Source organism: Malaclemys terrapin, chromosome 8 (genome assembly GCF_027887155.1).
Source record: "Malaclemys terrapin pileata isolate rMalTer1 chromosome 8, rMalTer1.hap1, whole genome shotgun sequence".
Classification (NCBI taxonomy): Eukaryota; Metazoa; Chordata; order Testudines; family Emydidae; genus Malaclemys; species Malaclemys terrapin.
The window spans coordinates 98,034,279-98,059,174 of record NC_071512.1 but is presented as its reverse complement, the minus strand read 5'-3'; the positions used below and the strand labels follow the sequence as shown (position 1 = coordinate 98,059,174).

General features: G+C 44.8%; 2 protein-coding genes across 5 annotated transcripts in view; both read right to left on the bottom strand.

Moving 5' to 3' along the window:
• The window catches only part of SSBP3 (single stranded DNA binding protein 3), a 140,880-nt gene that overhangs the window by 19,824 nt on the left and 96,160 nt on the right, over positions 1-24,896 (bottom strand). For 2 of the 4 annotated variants that reach the window (XM_054037271.1, XM_054037273.1), the window contains exons 5-7: positions 24,117-24,206; positions 6,370-6,450; positions 5,591-5,650 (exon numbers count right to left, since the gene is read on the bottom strand). In XM_054037271.1, the coding sequence (XP_053893246.1) occupies positions 5,591-5,650; positions 6,370-6,450; positions 24,117-24,206 (231 nt within the window). The remainder of the gene's footprint in view (positions 1-5,590; positions 5,651-6,369; positions 6,451-24,116; positions 24,207-24,896) is intronic. The other 2 variants (XM_054037274.1, XM_054037275.1) reach the window with 1 other exon arrangement.
• LOC128841827 (SRRM2 protein homolog rsr-2-like) lies at positions 2,527-5,364 on the bottom strand. The gene is made up of 2 exons (XM_054037276.1): positions 4,123-5,364; positions 2,527-3,072 (listed from the first exon to the last, which is right to left on the bottom strand). The coding sequence occupies exons 1-2, from the start codon at positions 4,646-4,648 to the stop codon at positions 2,666-2,668; spliced, it is 933 nt and encodes a 310-aa protein (XP_053893251.1). The 5' UTR covers positions 4,649-5,364; the 3' UTR covers positions 2,527-2,665.

Sequence of the window (24,896 nt, the reverse complement as noted above, 5' to 3'; positions counted from 1 at the left end):
ACAGGCCATTGAGCATATTTACCGCCAATAGTCAAAGATCAATTAATTGCCAAAATTAGGCTATCCCATCATACCATCCCCTCCATAAACTTATCAAGCTCAGGTCTTGGCTACACGGGTGCTGTACAGCGCTGCAACTTGCTGTGCTCAGGGGTGTGAAAACGCCTCCCCCCCCTGAGTGCAGCGAGTGCAGCGCCTGCAGCACTGCACGCTCGCTCACAGCACTGCAGGCTATTCCCCTCAGCGAGGCGGAGTACTTGCAGTCGCAGCGCTGGCGGCGCGACCACACTCGTGCTTCACAGTGCTGCTGCGGCAGTGCTGTTAATCCCCAAGTGTAGCCAAGTCCTCAGTCCTGAAGCCAGATAGGTCTTTTGAACCCACTGCTCCCCTTGGAAGGCTATTCCAGAACTTCACTCCTCTGATGGTTAGAAACCTTCATCTAATTTCAAGTCTAAACTTCCTGATGGCCAGTTTATATCCATTTGTTCTTGTGTCCACATTGGTACTGAGCTTAAATAATTAAGTCCTCTCCCTCCCTGGTATAACTATATGAACAAACCCCCATTTTCTTTTAAGCTGCCATAAGGCAGAGGATAAACACAACTAAAATTTAACCCTGCAGCTGATCTAAGTGTTCTGGTGCCACAAGTACTCCTGTTCTTTCTCAGGGTATGTCTACACTACGGGATTAATCTGAATTTAGATAATTCGGATTTGAGAAACAGGTTGTATAAAGTCGAAATGAGTGCGGCCACACTAGCACAGTAATTCGGTGGTGTGCGTCCAAGTACCGGGGCTAGCGTCGATTTCTGCACCGTTGCACTGTGGGTAGCAATTCCATAGCTATCCCATAGTTCCCGCAGTCTCCCGCGCCCATTGGGATTGTGGGTTAAGATCCCAGTGCCTGATGGGACAAAAAACATCGTCGCAGGTGGTTCTGGGTACAGCCTCACTTCCTCCCTCCCTCCCTCCTTGCATGAAAGCAACGGACGGCAGACAACCATTTTCGCGCCTTTTTTCCTGGGTGGGTGAACACTGCAGACTCCATACCACGGCAAGCATGGAGCCCGCTGAGGTCAAGACAGCACTCATGAATATTGCAAACACCTCGCGCGTTCTCATGGAGTTTATGCTCAGCCAGGACCAGAAAAACGAGGCGAGGAGGCAGCGGCGGCGGCAGCGCAGCGACAAGCATGATGAGGACATGGACACGGACACGGACACAGAATTCAGTGAAACCACAGGCCCCGGTGCTTTGGAGATCATGTTGTTAATGGGGCAGATTCTATCCATGGAACGCCGATTCTGGGCAAGGGAAACAAGCACAGACTGGTGGGACCGCATAGTGTTGCAGGTCTGGGACGATTCCCAGTGGCTGCGGAACTTTCGCATGCGTAAGGGCACTTTCATGGAACTTTGTGACTTGCTGTCTCCTGCCCTGAAACGCCAGAATACCAAGATGAGAGCAGCCCTCACAGTTGAGAAGCGCGTGGCGATAGCCCTGTGGAAGCTTGCAACGCCAGACAGCTACCGGTCAGTCGGGAATCAATTTGGAGTGGGCAAATCTACTGTGGGGGCTGCTGTGATGCAAGTAGCCAAAGCAATCACTCAGGTGCTGCTACGAAAGTTAGTGACTCTGGGAAATGTGCAGGCTATAGTGGATGGTTTTGCTGCAATGGGATTCCCTAACTGTGGTGGGGCAATAGACGGAACCCATATCCCTATCTTGGCACCGGAGCACCAAGCCACCGAGTACATAAACCGCAAGGGGTACTTTTCAATGGTGCTGCAAGCACTTGTGGATCACAAGGGACGTTTCACCAACATCAACGCGGGCTGGGCGGGAAGGGTTCATGACGCTCGCGTCTTCAGGAACACTACTCTGTTTAAAGGGCTGCAGCAAGGGACTTACTTTCCGGACCAGAAAATAACCGTTGGGGATGTTGAAATGCCCATAGTTATTCTTGGGGACCCAGCCTACCCCTTAATGCCATGGCTTATGAAGCCGTACACAGGCAGCCTGGACAGGAGTCAGGAGCTGTTTAACTACAGGCTAAGCAAGTGCACAATGGTGGTAGAATGTGCATTTGGCCGTTTAAAAGGTCGCTGGCGTTCATTATTGACTCGCTCTGACCTCAGCCAAAGAAATCTCCCCATTGTTATTTCTGCTTGCTGTGTGCTCCACAATCTCTGTGAAAGTAAGGGGGAGACCTTTATGGCGGGGTGGGAGGCTGAGGCAAATCGCCTGGCTGCTGATTACGCGCAGCCAGACACCAGGGCGATTAGAAGATCACACCATGAAGCGCTGTGCATCAGAGAAGCTTTGAAAACCAGTTTCATGGCTGGCCAGGCTACCGTGTGAAATATCTGTTTGTTTCTCCTTCATGAAAACCCTCCCCCTTTACTGACTGATTTTCTGTAAGGAACCCACCCTGCCCCTTCCCCCATCTTTCTTTCAAACCAAATAAAGTCACTATCATTTAAAAATCATTTATTCTTTATTAATAGATTAGAAAAAGAGGGAGGGAACCCGGGTGGTATTTGGGAGGAGAATTGCTGGGAAGGAAAAAGCCACAAAAAAAAGGTTAAAAAAATGACAGCCTTTTGCTTGGGCTGTCTACTGGGGTGGAATGGGAAGGTGTACGGAGCCTCCCCCCCCGCGTTCTTACACGTCTGGGTGAGGAGGATACGGAACATGGGGAGGGTGGAACAGGGGCTGAAGCGGCAGTCTGTTTTCCAGCAGCCGTTCCTGAACCTCCACCAGACGCCGGAGCAGCCCCAGCGTTGCATCCTTCATCCTCTGGTCTTCCTGCCGCCATCTCTCATCTCGATCGTCCCTCCTCTCCTCACGTTGGTCCCTCCTCTCCTCACGTTGGTCCCTCCTCTCCTCACGTTCACTGACTTCTTTCCTATACTTTGAAAATGTTTCCTTCCACTCATTCAGATGAGCTCTGTCACTCCTGCTGGATTGCATAATTTCAGAAAACATGTCCTCCCGCGTCTTCTTCTTACGACGCCTTATCTGTGATAACCTTCGGGATGGAGGAGGGAGGCTTGAGGAATTTGCAGCTGCTGTAGGGAGGGGAAAAAAGAGAGAATTGTTTTAAAAGCTACATTTTGCAGAACAATGCTTATACTCTTTCACGGTGACCAACACTGTTCACATTACATAGCACATGTGATTTCTGTGCAAGGTCGCATTTTGCCTCTTAATGCTGAGTGCCTGTGGCTTTGCTGCTAGAGATCACAGGTCTGGGCAACAGAATTCGGCTTGCATGCGGCCATGGTAAGCCATTGTTTTACAGCTTCTGCACCCTCCTTTCCCACATACCAAGCATAGCCTGTAGAGTGCTGCAGAAGCCTGGCCAATCTCAGCCAGTTGGGGGGGGGGGGCAGTGTGGGGGGGCTTGTCTGGGCCCCTTCAGGCAAGTAGAGTGCTGCGGTTTTTCTGTTAACATTCAGCAGCACCAGAAAACAAACTAACCCCCCCCCCCCCCCCCGCCATGAATTCTCTGGGATGATCACGGTACCCTCCCCCCACCGCGTGGCTGGTAACAGGGAAGATCCCTGCTAGCCAAACGCGAAAAACTCAGGGCCAATTTCCCATCTGCGCTTGGCTAACTGCAGGGAAGGATTTATTTTCCGCCACAGGCAAACAGCCCAGTAGGAACGGCCACCTCTGTCCCCTTAATTAAGTTCCCGTATTTCAACCAGGTTACCAGGAGTGATATCACTCTCCTGAGGATTACACAACAAGATAAAGAACGGATGTTGCTTGAATGCCAGCAAACACCGGGACCATACGCTGCCAGGCTTTGTCAGGCAATGATACCAGATTACTTGCTGCAAGCATGGCGTGGTCAAGTGTCCTACCATGGAGGAGGGAATAAGGATGCACTGCCCAGAAACCTTCTGGCAAGGCTTTCGGAGTACCTCCAGGAGAGCTTCATGGAGATGTCCCTGGAGGATTTCCGCTCCATCCCCATACACGTTAACAGACTTTTCCAGTAGCTACAGACTTTTCCAGTAGCTGAACTGACCGCGAATGCAAAGTCAGGCAAAGTAATCATTAAAAACCGTTTGCTTTTAAAACAAGTTTTATATTTTAAAAGGTAAACTCACCTGAGGTCCCTTCCATGGGGTCAGAGTCTTGGGTACTGGCTTGGGAGGGTACTTCAGTCAGGGTGATAAAAAGATCCTGGCTGTTGGGGAGAATGGAGTGCTGTGTGCTCTCTGCAAGCTCATCCTCCTCCTCCTCCTCTACCCCATCGGCAGAATCCTCAGGCGTCGAGACTATCCCCGACCCAGAATCCACGAACAAAGGTGGGGTAGTGGTGGCAGCCCCCCCTAGAATTGCATGCAGCTCGGCGTAGTAGCGGCATGTCCGCGGCTCTGACCCGGAGCGACCGTTTGCCTCCTTTGTTTTTTGATAGGCTTGTCTGAGCTCCTTGACCTTCACGCGGCACTGCTCAGAGTCCCTATTGTGGCCTCTCTCCATCATGCCCTTGGAAATTTTTTCAAAAGTTTTTGCATTTCGTCTTTTAGAACGAAGTTCTGCAAGCACTGAATCCTCTCCCCATACAGCGATCAGATCCAGTACCTTCCTCACGGTCCATGCTGGTGCTCTTTTTCGATCATCAGCCTGCATGGTTACCTGTGCTGATGAGGTATCTGTGGTCACCTGTGCTCTCCATGCTGGGCAAACAGGAAATGAAGTTCAAATGTTCGCGGGGCTTTTCCTGTCTACCTGGCCAGTGCATCCGAGTTCGGATTGCTGTCCAGAGCGGTCACAATGATGCACTGTGGGATAGCTCCCGGAGGCCAATACCATCGAATTGCGGCCACACTAACCCTAATTCGAATTGCTAAAATCGATTTTGGCGCTACTCTGCTCGTTGGGGTGGAGTACAGAAATCGATTTAAAGGGCCCTTTACATCGAATTAAATGGCGTCGTTGTGTGGACGGTTACAGGGTTAATTCGAATTAAAGCTGATAAATCCGAATTAAAGTCGTAGTGTAGACCAGGCCTAAGTGTTCTGGTGGACCAGTTCTCTAACAGCAGGATTATATGCATCACCTTGATTTTTAAAGATTCCAGGGAAAATTTACATTTTACGCTAGCTTTGTTGTAAACCATCATCAGTCACACATCAAAACTTTGTTTATATCAGCTGAAATCATGGGAGACAGTCAGGGAAAACCAAGAAGTTTGTGTGATTATAAAGGAGAACTCAGAACTGCGTACTACATGGAAGCTCTCTTGATAGCGAAGAAGCTGTTGGCAGTGGAGGGAACACACTTTCTATGCCAGGTCCTGATATTTACTACATTTATGTGATTGAGTTTCTACCAGCAAATGGTTTCTTGAGATTCAATGCATTACAAACCCCTCATGGAAAGAGAAAACGTTTTGATGGAATTTGTCATTCAAATAACATTAACTCACTGATTAACAGATACCACAAAGTCGTCTAAGAATATAAGAAACCTTCAGCTCTGTGGAAGTCTAGTTTTCCCCCACTGCCAAAAAAAAAAATCAGTTTAAAATCCCCAACTTAACTCAGGTAACAGATGAAGGAAATACAATACCTGGTTTCCCATTCTGATGGGGGGCCGGGGACCTCCTGCATATCGCGGTGACATAAAAGGCTGCAATTACATGAAATTAGTTCAATGACAGGATGCACTCACAGCATGCAGATAAAGAGAATTACTACATTCCAGACAGACTCTGGTTACAATCTACACAATTTTCTGGAGAAATCTCTTTATTTTTAAAAATAAGTTGGTAAAAACAGATCTTCACACTCCATTTTTGTATTTTTCACAGATTTATTTTTGTTGGCGAGATTGTTTAACCTACTTGGAGAGTACTATATAAGGCTGCTAAAATTAGTGCATGGGAGACCCTGACCATTAGACACTTTCCAAGTGAAAAAGAAAATTGGTAAATGAAGCAAAAAAAACAAAACAAAAAACCCAATGCCAAGAACCAAAAGCCAAGCACTTAAACCATATATACATATAAGTGCTATGAATGCAATTTTTAACAAAAACACACAAATTAACAAAGTTCTCACACTATCATAACTATGTATATTTGAAACTTACGAATGGACTTTCTAATCCATTGTCAACTGAACATACAAAATCAAAAGGAAACAAACATTTCACATTGGCGCTGGCATGATGCTGGAAGAATAAATTTGAGGATCAGATCCCCAGCTGGCGTAAATCAGCGAAGCTCCATGAGGATCAAAGGAGCTCTGCTGATTCACATCAGCTGACAATCAGACCCAACAAGCTTAAAGAGCAAAACAGAACGCAAGCCCTGTTATCAGTGCCCTACATATTTCTAGTGTCTTTACCTGACTGTGGGGTCCCATCATGCTGTTAGGATTGTGAGGTGGAGGCTGTGCGTGTGGCGAGGGCTGAGAACCAGGTGGTCCCTGTGAGGTCAGACAGTAGAAGGAGGTTATAGATTAGCACATGAAAGCGCAGAAAGAGCTAAAAAGGATTTATTGGTGGATCTGTTTGTAGGGAAGCCAGTCTCGTTTTAGATGAGTTTCTATTCATTTGTAACTGAACAACGAATAATGATATTTGCAAAAAAAAAAAAAAAAAAAAAAAATAGGACATCTGTCAAAGCACACCAGCAACATTACAGTAAATGGTTCAGAATTCAACCAGTCTGCAATGACAAATACATTTGGATACGCTTTGAAAGTGTGCGTATGGAGAGAAAAAAAAAAAAGTCTTCTCCACAACCCTCCCACACTTTCCTGAAGGTAGGAAACACCTTAAAGGGCTTCCTTTTGATTTGTGGGTCAATGGTTAATACAAGGGATTAAAAATAATGTAGAGGCAAAGATCTTGCTTAGAAGCACATCCCATGTTTGTGCCAGATATTTTTGAAGCTGAAGCCTAGGTTTAGCTCCAATAAATGGATGGCACAACTCCAATCCATTTCTACATGCAGGGCTGTGTTGTTACCCTTAAAGATCCAATATCCTTCCCCAAGACGAATGACCTAATGATGCAAGTAAAGTTTCTTTTGAGTAAAGCGATACTAAAACATGTCTGGGGGAAAAAAGAAAGATTAGTGCATGTAGCTTTTAACACCACAAGACAGCAGTTTCTGACATTTTTGGGTTGAACACCAATTTTTTCCCCCTTTAAAGCATGAAAAGAGAAAGTTTGTTTGGAAAATGTGAGCTCTGAGCAAGAATACATTGATGCATGTTAATGTAAAAAAAAAAAATAATAATAAAAATTCAAGTCCAAGAACTTGTAATTGGTATAGAAAGCAAATAAGCCTTGTAAGTATGTTATGTGAAGCAGCCACACACTTCAGTAAAAGCACAGCAGCAGATGTTCTATACCTGCCACGTTACTAATTTCAACAAGTGTTCGCCTTCTAGCTGCTGCCAGCAATGGCATGGTTTGTTACCATGAGCAATTTTCTTAATTAACAGACATTAATTAGCCATTTAGCAATTTTGCAAGCATTTGTTTAGCAGCTTTCCTAAACATGAATACCACTGTGATAATGGTACTGATTAGAGGGGTCCCCTAATTAACAGTACAGGGAAAGAAAATTGAAATCACATAAATTAAAAAGGGAGGGGAAGTTAATGAAGGCAGGACATTTGCACCTGCAAATTTTTTGTACTACAGAAACTTGAGTGCACCGTAAATAAAGAGGAATTTTTTAAGTGTTACACAGAAAGACACAGACACAAAGATTAAAACAGAAACAGCCCTCTGTCAATCTTCCATGTTTAGTTTATATGCTCATATATATGAAACTCTCTTGCATTAACAGGATATACATAACTAGTCCTACCTTGTAATTTATAACTAGTACAGTAAGGCAAGAATAGTTCTCTCTTGCCTCTCCTAGATTCATTATTCTGGGCAGAAGTCATAACTCAGAGTTGCAACGTCCCACTATGTCCTACCACCACTTTAAAAAAAACTCTCCGAATGTTTCCTCCTGCTGACATGTTTGCAGAACTGACATCCTCCCCAAGAGAAATCCTTCCAAAGCAGAGAGGACAAAGCTAGAATCATTGCAATTTGAACACCAATCATTTTGTTTATTTCACTGGGACATTTCAAGCCTTTTTAACATTCCCTCCCTGAACTGAAAGAGGAGAAAATCCCATAATAAACCAAATATCTACTGAATACCAACTAGACAAGCACAGGGAATGGGGTCTGTCCAGAGTCACTAGGAGAAATCAGTCACATGCAAATAAATAAATAAATAAATAAATAAATAAATCTAATTTTGCCTTTCTTCTGTGATAGATCCACTATGCTAGACAGAAGTCAGACCTTAAGGGAAGCTGCCAGTGTGATCACCACCCACCAACCACATGGGGAAAGTAAATTTGGCCCTGGATCCTACAATTGACAACATGCAGGTGGACTGCTGAGCCTGTGAAGAACTCCACTGAAGTCTATGAAGTCCACCCACATGCTGCGAATTGTAGCTTAGTGAGTAAGTACAAAAACAACAGTCACTACCAATAAAAGAAAAGGGTGATTGTGGGTCAAATGAAAGACACTACAGAGAAACCCTTGCTAGTTAAAACTGCCTCAAGATTAAAGAGATCCTTTATGATGTACATTCAGGTAGCTCGTAGCTCAAAAATGGCCATTTCCCACAAGAAGTATTTTCTCTCTCTATTTATAGATTAGACACCACTCCCTCTTCATCCTGAAACATACACAGAGCAGAGAGACAGGCCTGTTGCCCAAATACTGTATCCAAAGAGAAAAGACCAACTCAATTTTGTAATGTACTGGGAAAGAAGGAATTGACCACAAGTTGGGAAGAAACCTACAAGACTGCCAAGAGGGCTGATGTTTCTCCATCCAATACCTTGCATCTTTGGCAGAATGAACCCCAATCTCTATAGCATTTCCTGGAGTGGTGATTTATCTACCTGGGGAATGGGATCGTTTGATCGCTGCGGCAAAGCAAGAGAACGTAGCCGCTTTCATGAGACTGCCCAACACCACAAGCAAGGCATTACCCCTTCCTCCGCAGAGGAGAATGGTTCAGACAGAAATTATTGCCCAGACCGCTTCCTGAGAATGAAAGTGCATTTGTAAGTGGCATAAAGGCTCATGACTGATGGTTCCTTTTCCCGTTGCCTGCTTTAGGAGGAGCTCAGTGTTCTAAGCCAGGCACAGTCTAGGGCTGTCATGCAAACCCGCCCGGCCAGAGAATTGTAACTACGGGTCTACAAAAATGCAATAAAGGAACCCTGCTCGCTTAACCCTCCGACCAAACTGAAAGGCAGGAGAAAGGCGATCTGAAGAGTCAGGAAACAGACACCAAGGCTGGCTGTTTGAAAGGAGCATTAGTAAGGACCAGTTGCACCACTTAAAAAGATTCTGGTTCCCCGGGTGACCTAATCAGGAGGCAACTGGTAGCTACAGCTACACATAGCGACAGATATCAGGATGCAACCAATGACTTCAGCAGGGGAGGGAGTGTGGCACAGTGATGAGACTAACCTCAATGAGCACCTTCTCAGACCCTTGTGCAAAAAGCCTTCTTAGGGGATCCTAAGGTAACTCCCGGAGGAAAGGAGAGGCATTGTGTGTTGGGGCCTCGCCGATGCCAGAATCGGTATGTGACTCCGTAAGGCCAAGAAAGCAGCAGGAGCTGAGATCAGGAAGCATCAAGGAACCACGATACACCAGGGCTTGCTCTATCCGGAAGAACACACAGTTTGATGCTGGACTCCCTGGGAGGGAGTCTCTGGCCCTTACTGGAACATGGCTGCAGGCTCTGCGGCTGGATTCAGGCTCTGCAGGGGGAGCAGACAGGCGGTGTTCTGCTGCTGTCCCCAGGGGAGTTCCAACCCATCTGCCAGCGAAGAGCGGGGGGGGTGTGGGGGGGTGGGTGGCGTGGGGGACTGGCTTGCAGGAAAGGCCGTTACTGGAGGGGATACAGGCCAGCGCCCAGTGTGAAGACTGCCTTGCTGAACCCCCAAATGGGGCGGTAAGTGCTTGGGGAATCCTTCGGAGCTCAGAAGCACCTGCACTGCACAGTAAGAACCCTGCACTGAACATGCCAGGAAGGGCGGGGGGCAGGACTACTCATGAAGGTTCTCTCCATTCCAAGAAGCCAAGCTGGGGTGAGGGAATTGCCAGGGGGGAAAAAAACCACCACACAAAAAACAAAACCGGAACCTTGTTTCCCGGAAAGGGGGGTTGGGGGGGGTGGAGAAATCACTTGAGAAAGGCTCTGTCACAGACAGAAGGGGAAAGGTCTGCTCCATTCTGGGCAGAGCAACTGGGAAGGCTGCAGTCAGCCCAGAAACGCGCCAGCAGGGGGAGCTATCCAGTTCAGTGAGAGCAGCACTGTCACCACTCCGCTGGATTGGCCAGAATACCCAAGAATTATGGGCTCCCATGCAGAGCAGAGGGCTTATCCCAAGAGCAATTTAGGCCTTGGCTACACTCGCGGATTCACAGGGCTGCCGCGGCAGCGCTGTGAAGCACGAGTGTAGTCGCGCTGCCAGCACTGCGAGAGCTCTCTTGCAGCGCTGCAAGTACTCCACCTCTCTGAGGGGAATAGCAAGCACTGATTACACTGGTGCTTTACAGCGCTGCACTCGCTGCGCTCGGGGGGGGGGGGTGTTTTTTCACACCCCTGAGCGCAGCAAGTGCAGCACTGTGAATTGCCAGTGTAGCCAAGGCCATAGCTTCAGTAACAGTATTGCTAAACCACCCTCTCCCACCAGCTGACACACCCTGGAGAATTACCAGACTGAGCATCCCTGTGTATTGGCAGGGCTGGCTCCAGGGTTTTTGCTGCCCCAAGTGGTGGCTAAAAGAAAAAAAAAAGGGGCAAGCCACGATCGGCTGCAGCTCCACCGCGCCACTTGCCACTTTCTTCTTCGGCGGCAATTCAGCAGCAGGTCCTTCCCTCCGAGAGGGACCCGCCCCCAAAGAGCCCGACGTGCCGCCCCTTCCCCATGGCCACCCCAAGCACCTGCTTGCTGGGCTGATGCCTGGAGCTGGCTCTGTGTATTGGTGCTTAACCTGGCAATGGCAAGTGTCTATGTAAACCTAATGGTCTCACACATTGTGGGGAGGGATAGCTCAGTGATTTGAGCATTGGCCTGCTAAACCCAGGGTTGTGAGTTCAATCCTTAAGGGGACCATTTAGGGATCTGGGGCAAAAATCTGTCTGGGGATTGGTCCTGCTTTGAGCAGGAGGTTGGACTAGATGACCTCCTGAGGTTCCTCCCAACCCTGATATTCTATGATTCATGAGTTACTTGGGTTGGTTGCATATCTAGGGGCTTTCAAGATTTTCACTGACTCTGGGGTATGGCAGGTTGTCACATAAGGAAAAGGGGATATAAACCTGGCACTACCTGCAGGGGAACCTTAGTAGTAATATCACTGACACCAGGTATTCTGCTGCTCTGACGGGAACAGAGTAAGGAGAGTATGACAACATATGACAGCTTTCCCTGCCACTAGGATGTACTGCTTCTTCTGTCTACGTTCGGGGAGAGACCGATGAAAGTCATTAATGTTTACATTTAAGCTGCTTTTAAAATAAGGCTAAAAGATGGATTTCTCATTTTGCCATGCATCTCAGTACACCTTCTGCCTTTATCTTAGATGGACTTCAGTTTCAGAGCAGAATGGTCTACTGCAGGGATCGGCAACCTTTCAGAAGTGCTGTGCCGAGTCTTCGTTTATTCAGTCTAATTTATGGTTTCGCGTGCCAGTCATACATTTTAATATTTTTAGAAGGTCTCTTTTTACAAGTCTATAATATATAAGTAAACTATTGGATGTAAAGTAAATAAGGTTTTAAAAATGTTTAAGAAGCTTCATTTAAAATTAAATGCAGAGCCCGCTGGACCGGTGGCCAGGACCTGGGCAGTGTGAGCGCCACTGAAAATCAGCTTGCATGCCGCCTTCGGCGCTCGTGCCATAGGTTGCCTACCCCGGTCTACTGTTAATCGTACAAGGCATCAGAGGGATAAAAAAAAATAAAGATCATTATCATTCCTAAAAGCATCATTAGCGAACTGCGGCAAGAAATCCAGTGGCTTCCCCAAAATGTGAGTAGCTCCTTTTGTAAATAAATAAATAAATAAATAAATCAAGGTAGCTAGCGACTTTTAATTAACAACTTTCAAGAAACTTCTAGCCTGTTACACATTCCCAAATGGTCAGTTGCATCCCTCCAAAAAGGGAAAGATCTCGGAAAAGAATGGGGACTAGTCAATGTCCTGCCTGAACACTGATTTCGATAGAATCAGTGACAGGACCCTGTCTGTGGTTGAAGCGGTTACAGGCAAGAATATTTCAGCATTGGTTCGACTGACTGTGTGGAGAAGGACTAGAAGTGGCATAGGAGAACAGCACTTCTGGAGCTCTGCAGATAACAGTAATGCACAGCAAGAGTTTCAAACACACCTGTCATTAAATTGCCCTGATAAATAAAGCTTCACTTTCATCACAGCAGAGTTAAGCACCCACAATACAGCCATGAATCAGCTTCTGCCGAAGAACCGTTTTCCATATACCAGCCTGCAGATAGGTGTGCTTAAGATACATTTAGGGCATTGTTGTAAAGCAGATTGAAATTTTGGAGCTATGATTAAAGTTTTAAGACCAGGAAATCTATTTCACAGAATAAGTGATTCAGAGTAAAACATCAGCAATTTGACAGCGAATGAATGCCCCATCCAGCCTTCAAATTAGAAGTGTGTCTTGGGGTTTTGCCACTGAAATGCATCAAACGTGGACTGGGTGCTTGCTTTTTCCCTTAAGATGCTGTCTACCTCCTTCTAACAAGCTTAGTTACCATATGGTTTAGAAGGAGTTAGATGAGGGCACAGACTGCTTACAGTTGTGTTTGAGAAGTTTCAGGTACCATTTAAACCCCACTTAGAAAAGGAGTGAGACTCTCAGATATTTGAAAACATCTATGTCTCGATCTGGAATTGGCCATTGCTTGGGACTTTCATCTTTTGACCCTCTAATGGAACAGATGCGTGAAGGTATATTCAGCTCACACTCAACTAGCACTGGCTTCTTCCCTGGTGAAGTGTTACATGAAAACAATAATCTGGGACAAAGCAGCAGAGGTTAAAAGCGACACTTGCATGCATGAGGCAAGCACGCTGTCTGAGAAGCGTCTCACCCTTCCCCATGCACCCCCTGCCCACATTACACGGAAAAGCATTAGAGTGATTCTGCCCTAACTGCCGGTGTTAATTAAAAGGGGAGAGATCAATCTCTCTTAAGTAAGACTGATCAGCAAGTAGATCATTGCAATTCACAACAGCACATCTCCTCTGAATTCCTCCAAAGAAAAACTGGTCTTGGAATGGGATCTGTCTGCACACTTCCAAACAGACAGTCCTTTTTTCTGGTACAACTTGCTTAATCTCCAGAAAGTTCAGTTTGCCAAAATACAGCTCAACGTAAAGAGCAGCAGCGGTTAATTGAGTCCTTTCCAAGAAACGCCAAACCTTCCCCCCTCCTCCGCTCCACAATAGACAGACAGACAGTAATGGCCCTGTGCAAGCTGCAAGCACGCGAGAAATTGTAACGTACTCCCAGGAAATTCAAGACTTTGTGAAACATTTTGTTGGCGAGCAGCACAGGGCAGTAAATCAAATCCTCATGGCCGTATTATTCTTCAATAGCAATGCTCATGACAGCTACTTCTGGATAATATAACTGCAGATGTACAGTTTATGCAAACATCTCAGCAAACGCTGCATGCTCTTTCAACTTACGCTGCATGCTCTTTCAACTTGTTATGCAGCCTGGGAGGAGCTGGATGTTTTCAAACGGCAACAACAACAAGCATCTGAAAATGTTAGCTACTTCCTGTCTGCTACCCTGAGGCCACTAAATCCATTGTGCTCAAATTAAACTGCAGCCTTCCATTCTATTTTCTTCTGCTCTCCCACATCCCAAACCCTTCCAGCTTTTACAGCACCGCTTAAGATTCATTTCATACCTCTTATTCAAAAAAAGAAAAGAAAAAAAGCAGAACCTCTGGATGTTGTTATCTCTAAATATTTGCAGATGTTCTACAACCGAGGAGAATTGCATTTCAACCAAGAGTGCCTGTTGGATCTTTATTTTCCTCTTTAAAACAAACAAACAAAACCAAACCAAGACAATTGTTCTTTTGGTTATAAATCTATGAGTGAACTCATCTGACTGATCAAAATGGTTCAGAAATATAGAATGCTTTATGGAGCCAATTCATCGTCTCCTATCGGGGAACCAACGCTTCTATTAGGATGTTCAACATACATTACCTAACTTGTCTAATAGGATGGGGCCATTCGCTCACCAAAAAAGTTTTTTTTTTTTTAATGCTTGTTCAGGTACAAGACTAATTATCAGGGATTTCATTCTGTATTAAAAGGAAAAAACAAGTGCTTCTGAGCAAGTGAGCGCTGATCTTTGTGATTAGTTCAATATCTCTTTTAGATGGTTTAGCCCAGTATTTCCCAAACTTGTGAAAGCTGAGCCCCTTTTCAGAAAAATTAAACCCATTTTCCCCTCCCAGCAGCCCTACTCTGGCTAGTTCTTCGGGTCATCTCCACTGAGATGGGCTGGGGTAGATGTTCTGAACATAATTCCTATTGTTTCTACATAATTAACTATTCACTGCTCATCAAAGTATGTTGACATTTGACACATCAGCATCTTACTTAGCACCCAATGAAACGAATGGGGCAGTTTGCAACTCAGACATTTCAAGTTCTCTGTTGAGATCTGCTCGAGTCTAAATCACCTATGCTCAATTCACATTTTGAAAGTTTTCTTCAGAGCTATAACAGCTAGAAACTTTTTTTTTTTTTAATAATGAAAGATGAGACTTTAGGAAACAACCTGTCCCAGTCTCTGCCCACACTTTGGGAAACAATGGTTTAACTCATTGCTTGATAAAAGTTGCTTCATCTTCTCTCAGGTACTTCTGAAAGACTTATCACAGTGGTCTGGGAAGACAATTACAGGTACCTGTAGGTGTTCTGGTCCATTTCTGTCAGCATAGTCTATCTAGTTAAGGCCATTGTAATGAGCTATGAGAAATGTGTCTTTTAGCAACAAATCTATACCAATAGAGAATAGAAGTGTTTTGTCTTCTTGTAAAATTGCACAAGCGATCATAGGTAGTGTGTGTGTGTGTTTGTGTTTTTCACGAATAATTTAGCACAAATGGATCATGTTTTATGAGCTGCATACTTTCAGATAATTTTTTTTTTTTAAACATTTTCAAGTACCTCTGGGGGTGGGGAGAATAATGAAGGATGGTATAACAAGGTAAAGTATCAACACCACAAGTTATCTACAATTTATACTTCGCTAAAGGAATGTATCCCATGTTCTAAATGATATTTCTCTAGGTACACATTCCAACATAAAAGAGGGCACCCAAAATGTAGTTCACCATCATTAGAGAGAGGTCTGAAATTGTATATTTGATTGGGTAGAAAATAGAACCTAGCCCCCTTTTTAAAAGATCAAATTTTAAGATGCCAACTGGGAAAATTAAATCACTAATAAATTCTTTATTAGAGAAACTCTGGAATCCTTCAAAATAAGTGCAGGAATGCATCAAAGAACCTTCAATCATTCGATCAGAAAACACTGCAGAGATTAAAGAGGCATTTTCCATAACAGCAGATGCCATCATTTCCCCCTACTTTAAAACTCCACAGTTAAATCATGACAACATTAGCAGTAGGTGAGATGCATATTAAAGGCATCAGGCCTGCCCTGCTAGCCAAAGGATTAATGCTCGACTTTAACTCAAGCCATATAGGCAATAGTCAGGAATGCAACTGCATTTTACAGTCCAAATGACCGGAAACAAACAAAAAACCCTGTCCTGCAGCAGCATGTACTCAGGTTCAGGATACAGGGCTCTGGCAGGATTCAGGGTGTTTAGCAAGCCATACCTCAATTACTAGGAGACTCAAATGGCTGACCTACGGGCATCTGAAATGACGACTCTTGCCTACAAGTTTGGATTTAGTATCCAATACATTGCTGAACAGCTTGGTTACTCTCCCTGCTCAGGATAAGTGGCAGTTAAGCAGGACCAGTCCTGCTTTGGAACACTGTCGAACACTCATCCTCCCCCATAGCTGTGATGTTCCAGAATCATAAGTTACGAGAAGGAAGAGCCCAACTATAGGTCACCGAGTCCGTCGTCCTGACACTATTACCCTCTCTAGTCCCTTACATTTACCGTGGGCTTTGTGCCGGGATTTTAAACGTTTCAAAGAATGAGAGCTTCCCTCACTGTCCTTGGGAGACTATGCCACAGGACTAGAGGCTGCCTTCTCAACTGTAAAGCTGACCACGCTCAGAAATGTTTAAACTGCTGTAGTTTTGCTGCTAGTTTGGCTGGGGTGTCACTTTTATAATGCTGTTATGGAAAAATATTTTAATAATAATATTAATAGTCCTTAAGTGCCTGACTTTCAATGGGACAAAGGCTCCTAAGTCACTTCTGAAAATGTGTAGATTGACTGGGTAGATAGATTTGAGTTCAGACGTTACGAGGAGAGGAATTATTTAAGATAGTGCTAGAGGTAGATACTACTTTAAGACTCTACAGCTATGTGGCTGTATTTCTGACTATTATGTGTGTATGGTTTGAGTGTGACAGTGAGTAGAGCATTAATTCTCTGGATAGCAAGCTAGGCCTGATGACTTCAACTTTCTCTCACCTACTGCTAAGTCACTTTTGGTTCCTAAACCACTATGGCACTTTTGAAAGTTTATCCTGAAAGCCAGTTTAAGTTTCTCTCTACATTTCATCCTACCACTCCCAGTATAAACCTTAAATAGACTCCTTCCTGGCATCAACGGCTTCAAGCATCTCTGTAACTCAACAATACTTATTTTCTTTTAACCAATTGTTCTGTTCCCCCAAATCAAACTCCAGCAGCTATAAGTTACAGACCACATAAGCTCTTTTTTTTTTTTTTTTTTTGGGGGGGGGGGGAGTTAAAGACAAAAACTTTCAATAACTCATCTCCCGCTCCATATCGTCACTCCCCGAAACAGTCACCCAGCTATGAAGCCACTTGGAGGGGGCCCTCAGAACTGGCAAAGCAAAGCAGAAACTAAGTTTACTGACAGGTAAGAATCCTCATTGTCTGAGATTGTCTTTACAACAATGCTCTTAAAAATATACCCAACTACACAAGGATTTAGTGACAGTAAGAAACAGGTACTTACTGTCTGAAGAGCTCTACAACTTACTGCTGCACCTAGGGGAGAAGAGTCTAAACCTGCAACCCTTTGTGAATGCCAGAAGAGACCACTCTGCAAACCTCCTTTGCCAAGGCTCAGGCTACAATTCATGTCTCATGAGCTCTACTATTCTGGGTGCAGGGAATTCTTTCTAGAACAGTCTTCTCCTATACACTTCCTGGTCCTTAGCTAAGGAGTTTGAATTTCAGAGGCTTACATTCCCTCCCACACAACCAAGCTTATCAAAAGATTTCCCTCTCTCTTGTCCTCATGAGAACTTTTTAGCGCTCTTTTAGAATATCCAGCACCCCCCACCCCCTACAGTCCAAGCGTGATTAGGTTAGGACAACAATTTGAGGGAGAAGTCTTGCATCCCAATTCAAACCAAAGGAGCACGTGACCCTTTGTCATAAATAATGGAAGGAAAGCCCACTGTTTTCCTGTAAGAACCCAAATACAGCCCTCTGGAGAGTTCCCAGACTGGCAGCCTGGGCATGCAAAGGCAGACAACACTGTTTAGAAAGACAGATGGCAGAAGGTGCTTAAAGGACAATGAAGTTGCAGTGTGAAGAGAAAAAGGACAAAACAGGACAATAATTCTTTACGCTGGTCCAAATTAATACCACCATCAGGAGGAGAGATTCTGCCAGAAGAGATTTTTCCCCATCTGATGGCTTCGTGATGTCGAGAGCTTTCATTTTAAGGGGTATCTGAAAGCCAACCAACATGTGAATCCTCCTGGAAACTAACTGAAATGCCAGAGGAGGCCAACAAAGCCCACTTCATCTGCAAGGAACCACCAAGGAGAGAATCTATTGGAAATCCCATCATATTCAGGGGAAGGCCCAGGAAAACATAGTAACTAGTTCCAAGTATGGGAATGAGTCCCTTGTGGAACAGATCTGGCAAGTTCTCACCAATCCAAATACTAGGGCAATGCTGATATACCCACTGTGAATGCTTCCGCACGCACCACTCCCTGGGAAAAACTTTCTGCCTGCTCAAATAATCTCCTGCTAGATTTCTTGTGTCGACCGTGAGGTACTGATTTCCTGCCCCGTTTGATAGAAAGCAACTCATCTCTCTCCACAACAACTGGACCCTGCTTCCCCTGGGTTTGTCTGTTGGCACCTGTATTGTGGGGCTGAGTTTGCCATGAGAACCTACTGTTGCAGAAGATAGTCTTGGAGCTCTCTAGACCATTCCTGTTGCGAATACATTTACGGGGTACGCTTTTGGCCGTCTCTCACAAACTGTCTGAGGCACTGGACGTGCTTAGCAAAAATGGGCTTTGGTTGTCACAAGAAGCCATGCGGGATCCCATAATTGAGCTCTATGCGTAACGCTACAGCTTTCTATACCCTAGAAAAGCAAAGAGGACTGCTGAAGGTAGTGATTCAAGTGCCCTGAGTTTCTAGGAAGATAGCTCTTTGTTTTAGGAGAAGGAGAAGCCTGGAATGGAGGCTTGAAAGTGGGACGATGCATAAACAGAAAACCAAGAGCACTAAGGATCAGCCCTTGTCTCACAGGAAAGGGGGCAGGCAGCATTTGTTGCAAACTCTAAATTGCAGGTTTCTTGTATGACTGAACACCCTGTTCCGCTAGCTAGGCTGAACATCATTTCCAGATGTAATGGTCAGCCAGACAAAGCCAGCCTCCGCTGTGAACAGCTGGAAGGCTAATACCACTGATCTTTAGTCCCATGCGCTCTTGGAAAGAGGTCATCCTCAGTTGGGAGGGAAGATGTCGAAGCTGCTGGTGGAAAATGCAAATCCACTATGGAGAGCAATGCCCAGGAAGCATGTTGAACCCTGGCTAGACAGTATCATCAAAACGTACCACTTAATAGAGTTTTGAATCGAGATATCCCCATGGGGAACCATTAGAGATTTGATCTGTGGGGGCCCTCCCGGGGGCTGGGAAGGAGAAGCCTATTGGAGAATATTTTCCACAAGCAGAATAGGATAAGCCCTCACCCCTGTATTTTCTTGCTGCTTCCTAGGAGTCTCATGACATTCACCTTCACATTCGCCTGGAAGCAGGAGACAGGGTGTTTTGCCCTTCTCATGCTGTCTAGCAGAGACTGATCCACAGAGGTGGTGGGTGAAAGAGAGCAAAGTTCTGTGGCTGCTGCCAGCACTTTGCTCTTTTGAGGGGTCCACAGAGTAGTGAGGGTAAGAAATCGGTGTTTGAAATAGCTCACATTCAAGTAGAAAAGCCCATGTAACAAGGCTAACTTGTGAAAAATGTTGGTTCCTGACATGATAGCAGAGTAAGGAAAATTCCTTCTGTTTCCCCTTAACTTCATATTATATGTGAACGGCCCTGCCAGCAATGTCTGTTCCTTAAAGCCATCCTCTCCTGATGGCCTGAGGCTCCCACTCCTACGAAACCAGCAGTGACAGGGTTGTAAGAGTGGTGCACTAACCCCACTAGGGTGGGCTGATGGTGGCTTCATTCTCTGGCTCCATGGAAGAACCAGGGTTGGCTGGCTACACATGTACTTAAGTGCAAACAGGTCTGCTCTGGGCTACAGCGGTCCTTTCCCCAACGCACGAGGCTACCTGGGGAAGGAATGTTGTAACTGTGGCAAGAGAGATGCAACATTCTGGCCCTCAAGCTCCAGACCAAGACTCTTCATGTAGCCTGCGACACACATTGGTGGTGCAGCAGCAGCCCCACTATCCTGATCTGGGGAGCCTAGAATGCAGAGTCCGGCTACACTCTCTTTTGGTCTATTCCTATTAACTGGTTAAGCAGCAGTCTGGTGTCTACACTACTTGGAGTTGTTGTTTTTTTAAACCAATCAGTTCCCACCCCATATTTTTAGAGAGAAAACAGACTGCCACTGGTTTATTAGCAGGCGAAGGCATCCGCTGAGCTTTATTACACAATCAGGAGTGATGTGTTTATGCCTGAAACCCAAGAAGAAAATAAATGAAATGACAAGGAGCTCCCGTTTTTCCAGCACAAGAGAAATAAGTAATATAGAAGCACTCACACAATTAAATAAGAGCTACTTGGAAGTGCAATAATCAAGGCTTTAGAAATATTAATGAGACACATCTGATGTGATACCAAAAAAGCACAGTAACCTGAAAGCTTCACCGAGGGGGAATCATGAGTTACACACAGTACCTCAGTTTCTCCTCCATTAGTCTCATTTCTGTTTTACCAACAGGATTACAAGCTAGTAAACAAATGCATTTATTCTGGGTAATGAACGCTAAGGAGGCGAAGGAAAAACCAACTTAGAAATCCCACCATCTTTCACAGGTCCCAAGATCTCTAAGCATTAGGGGGCAGTATAGGAACACTGACTAGCTAGTGCTTTGTTATGGTGCATCTCTCACACTAACTGCTGATGCATAGCTAACAGCAGCAGACATTGATTTATGTTCAACTTTCCATTTCATCAGAGTGTGTTACAGAGCGACATACAGAGTTCAAACTTTGGAGAAAATATATAACCAGAGTGTGTCTCATTATATATGCATATGTGTGTACATATACATGTACACACACAAGCACACTTATATGGCATTTACTCATTACTAATAAGGCCTTAAACTTTTGTTTGTAGCTCGAGCAGTAACCCTTTTGTCCATTGTTAGGAACAGGAGAGATCTAGTCTATTGCTGTTGACATTAGACATAAATTTAGCTTTCTAACTAGGATGGGAAGAACTTCCCTGACCTTTTTGAAGATGAGTGAAGGGAAAAAACGTTTTTGTACTATAGGTCACTATTAGGAAGGGAAAGAAATTTTAGCAGGTAACCATCCATGTGACCATAGTACAGTCACATGATAAACCTGAGAGTTTCCTGCCACTAGTTCATTAACATTCTGAACCCATATATGTGTACACGGCACTTGTTAAAGTGTTTCATTTTTGGCAAGATGCCTGGCAGCAACAGGGATCTAATGACAATGCTTTACCATCAAGTGTGTCCAAGCTTTGCACAACTGAAGGCTGCATTTACCATTTGCCACAAGATGAAAGGTTGCAGCTAATTTTTATAAAATGGAATAGACTGTAGGCATTCTCCACCACAAACTCCAACACAAAGTTGTGGCCTGCAGCTGGGGCATTACATGCTGGGACCAATAGTCTCCCAGGGCCACCATCATCTTGGATACAACTAGATTTCAGAACTCTGCCGGTCATGCATTTGGCCCACAGGCTACAGTGAAAATGGCTTCACGATGAGAGTTTTTACAAACCTCATCAGCCCTAGAGAACCTCGTACCCAGTATTACAATGTAAGAGCCTGTTGGGCTCATAGCTGTGCGCGCTATATTAAGATCTACTCCCTCCAAGTGACCCTATGGCTTCAACCACCACTGCTATTCCAATACACCCAAAACCTGCCCCCTTATCTCCAATCTCTCCTACAAAGCCAAAAGCCTGAAGGAGGAGATGTCTACTGTCATCTCTAAACTAATCACCCCCCCAAACTGACCTCCTTATTTCCCCTTGTAATCTTCATTGACAACTCTACAGGTCTTCGAGACGGGCACAGCTGATCTCATTGTTCCCCATGACCCTTCTCTCTTTGTTCTTTTTCCCATTCTTGGCCTTGTACCTCCTACCACGCTTCCCTTGATGCCTGGAACTAGTTCTCTGGCTTCACATACCAGGCCTCTTCCTCCTCTAACCCTGCTAAAAGCTAGCTTTGAAAGGCAATCCCTCCTCCTTCGGGATCCTCAGTAATCCCCAGACTTTCCTTTCCTGAATATCCTGTATCTGGTGTGAAGCTCACTGGGGGAAGGGGCCAGATCTAGGATTTGAGGTGCTGTGCAGATTAATGCTATTCTGTAACAGAATTTTTATTTTGATGTTACTGGAATCCATACTAACCACTAATAGACAAAATCCAAGGGAGCAGGTCAAGTCTGGAAAACAATTAGGGCATAGTTAGAGCACCCCTTATATTACACCAAGTCAATGGTCTTCAGTGATCGGATTCCACATTACGCCTTTACTGCATTCTGGTTCCATTCTTTGCCTCCATCTGCTAGCGGACTAGTCAGTCTATTGCCCAGGCGGACACATGGGTCAGGGAGGCAAGTCCTAACTACTTCAATCCTTTGCATTTCCTGTGTCCCTTCAGACATTTCCCTCTCCAACTCAGTGTTCTGTTCTGCTACAAAGATAAGAAATTAACTGAAAAGTAGCTAACAGCTCAACACAGAAACCCCGCAGCAAGACTGCCGGAGCAGGCAGAACTTTAAGTCTCCAGCATATCCAAAAGTGGAAACGATCCAAACATCTAAAAACAGATATATTAAGGTGGTTTTGGTACCAAGTTCAGACACCGCTAAAACATGGCATCCTTTCCAGGGGTGAGGGAGACGGCAGTTAGGGGTGGTAGAATTTGGGGTGGGAGGGCAAGTTTTAGGGACGCACTGCTTGTGACAAGTGAATCATGTGGCGGGAGCCCTGTTGCCCACTAATGGACACCAAGGCTACTAGAGCTGTGGGCCATTATAAACCAGAGGAAGGAAGAAATGCTTAAATTCCTCTTTCACTCCTACCCCACATCCACTCGGATTAAATAAAATGTTACTTCTCGATCTGCGCCAACTTTTTTGAAACTTGGAAACCCCCAGAGGTGTGAGGTTGCAGGCTGGGGCGGTTCAGGTAAGGACCAATTCCTCACTTAGCAGAATGAAAATTAAAACCTTGGAAACACATTTGTTATGTACAGGGAACAGAACTCAAGTTGCTGGCAGCAGCTATAATCTGTGAGGCATCATCTCTTTTCTCTTTGTCTCCTCCAATATCAGAGAGGCTTCGTAACCCTGAAACAGGCCAATCAATATTCAAATGTTCTTATTTTGACATAAGCGTGTTCAGGAAATGGGGAATTGTTTAAAAAAAGATCCCATCTCTCCATGCATGCACATCAACTGCAATACTGCCACAACAAATCATGATCAGTTTATCAAGTAAAGCTATTGCCCAAGAACTTCTCCTGTACACAAATCATGAACCCAGATAACAGCAGCAACTGGTCAGAACAAATATTGCCCACCGACAGCCAGCTCATTTGTTACATGAACAAGCACTTATTCCTTAAGAAATAAGATCATAACGCACCAAGATTTCACATTGAAGCAACCAGTACATATACATGGCATACAAAGAGGTTTCAGAGAAATTAAAAACATCTTACAAGTAATAAATCTTAAAGCTTCCATTCCAAAGGCTCTTTAAAGTCCTTCCCATTAGGATCACGCATAGATTATATTGCCAAGTCTTGAATCAGGGCATAAGTAAAATGAACCATGGAAATGGAGGGGACACTTAAAGAACTCTGACAGACAAATTCTTACAAGGTGTCTCCTTGACACGCAATGATTTTTGACCCATATTGAATCTGCTTCTGCCTGTGGCTACAATTTAAGCTAGTGTTTGTTAAATGCGTTCAGTGATTGCAGTTGGAAAAAATCAAGCGGTTAACCAGAGGAAAAAGGTTCCAAGAACCAAAATCCAGCATGTTTTGAATTATGCACAAGCCCGTTATGACCGAATAAAATAAAATCTCTACCCCCTTTCCTCCCCAAAAAAAGCAATTTTGGAAAAATATCAATTGTAAAAAAAGAATCAGTGAGTACTTTGCTGTGCTTACAAAAAGCAATGTGGAATAGCAGCAGAATGTTACAATTGATTGGCTACTTCTGGCTTTTTTTCATTAAAAAAATTAATCAAGAGATAAAGCATCAGACTATTTTCTGGGATCCTCTTGGAAACTGCAATGCTGACATTAAGAAGCCAAGGAGACATGCACCACCACCAAAAAGAATCAGGAAGTTCAAAACCTACCTGAAAGAAACCTGGAGGAATGGGACCGCCTGGCATTCCATCATTAGGAGGAATGTTTCCTAGTACTGGACTTGGGGCTGCAGCTGCGCTCTGCAGGAAACAGAAAGATGGACAAATTGATTTCATGTCAGATTTAAAAGGCAACTTCTCCTGCCATACCTCACTACACCAATTAACCCACGACTAATCACTGATCGCATCAAAGGGGTATGAAATCAACCCTCACCCTCTATGCCCATTTACAGAACACTGTGCTTAAGCACTCAACCAAAATGGAAGCCGATGATGGTCTTTAGGTTTAATATGTTGGGACCAAATATTGCTCAGGTCACCTCTATGCCTGGGTGCAACTGAGGGCAGGGATTGACCCTAAAGTGACTTTTTAAACAACTTTTCCACACCATCCATTTAATTATGGTAAGTACGTATTTTAGAAATCCAACAGCGTCATTCATAGCAAAGGAAATCAGCAAAGATGCCCTCAGGTGACACCATCATCAGCTTAGATTTTTGTTTGTTTAACTCCAAGAATTTTTGGAACAAAAGCAGCTATGTCTCTTTCCCTACTGATTTTCCCTTCACGGATCACCAGTGAGGACTCTGAACCCACTGTTCAGGGTTTCCAATTGACCTAACACTCTCTTCTTTCTCTCCCCCCACCCACCATTTATTTACTTCCTTGTTCCTGCACCAGTGTGTTCTCTCTCTCTCTGAGGTCAGCATGCTTCTGGGAATGGAGTTCACATTATCCATTAACAACCAAGAGGAAGAGCTCATGTT

Coding starts and splice junctions, on each gene's coding strand:
- LOC128841827 (XM_054037276.1), bottom strand. CDS start 4,648: ATGCAGGCTGATGATCGAAAAAGAGCACCAGCATGGACCGTGAGGAAG. Junction 3,073..4,122: donor CCCCATGGAAGGGACCTCAG/GTGAGTTTACCT, acceptor CCCTCCCTACAG/CAGCTGCAAATTCCTCAAGC.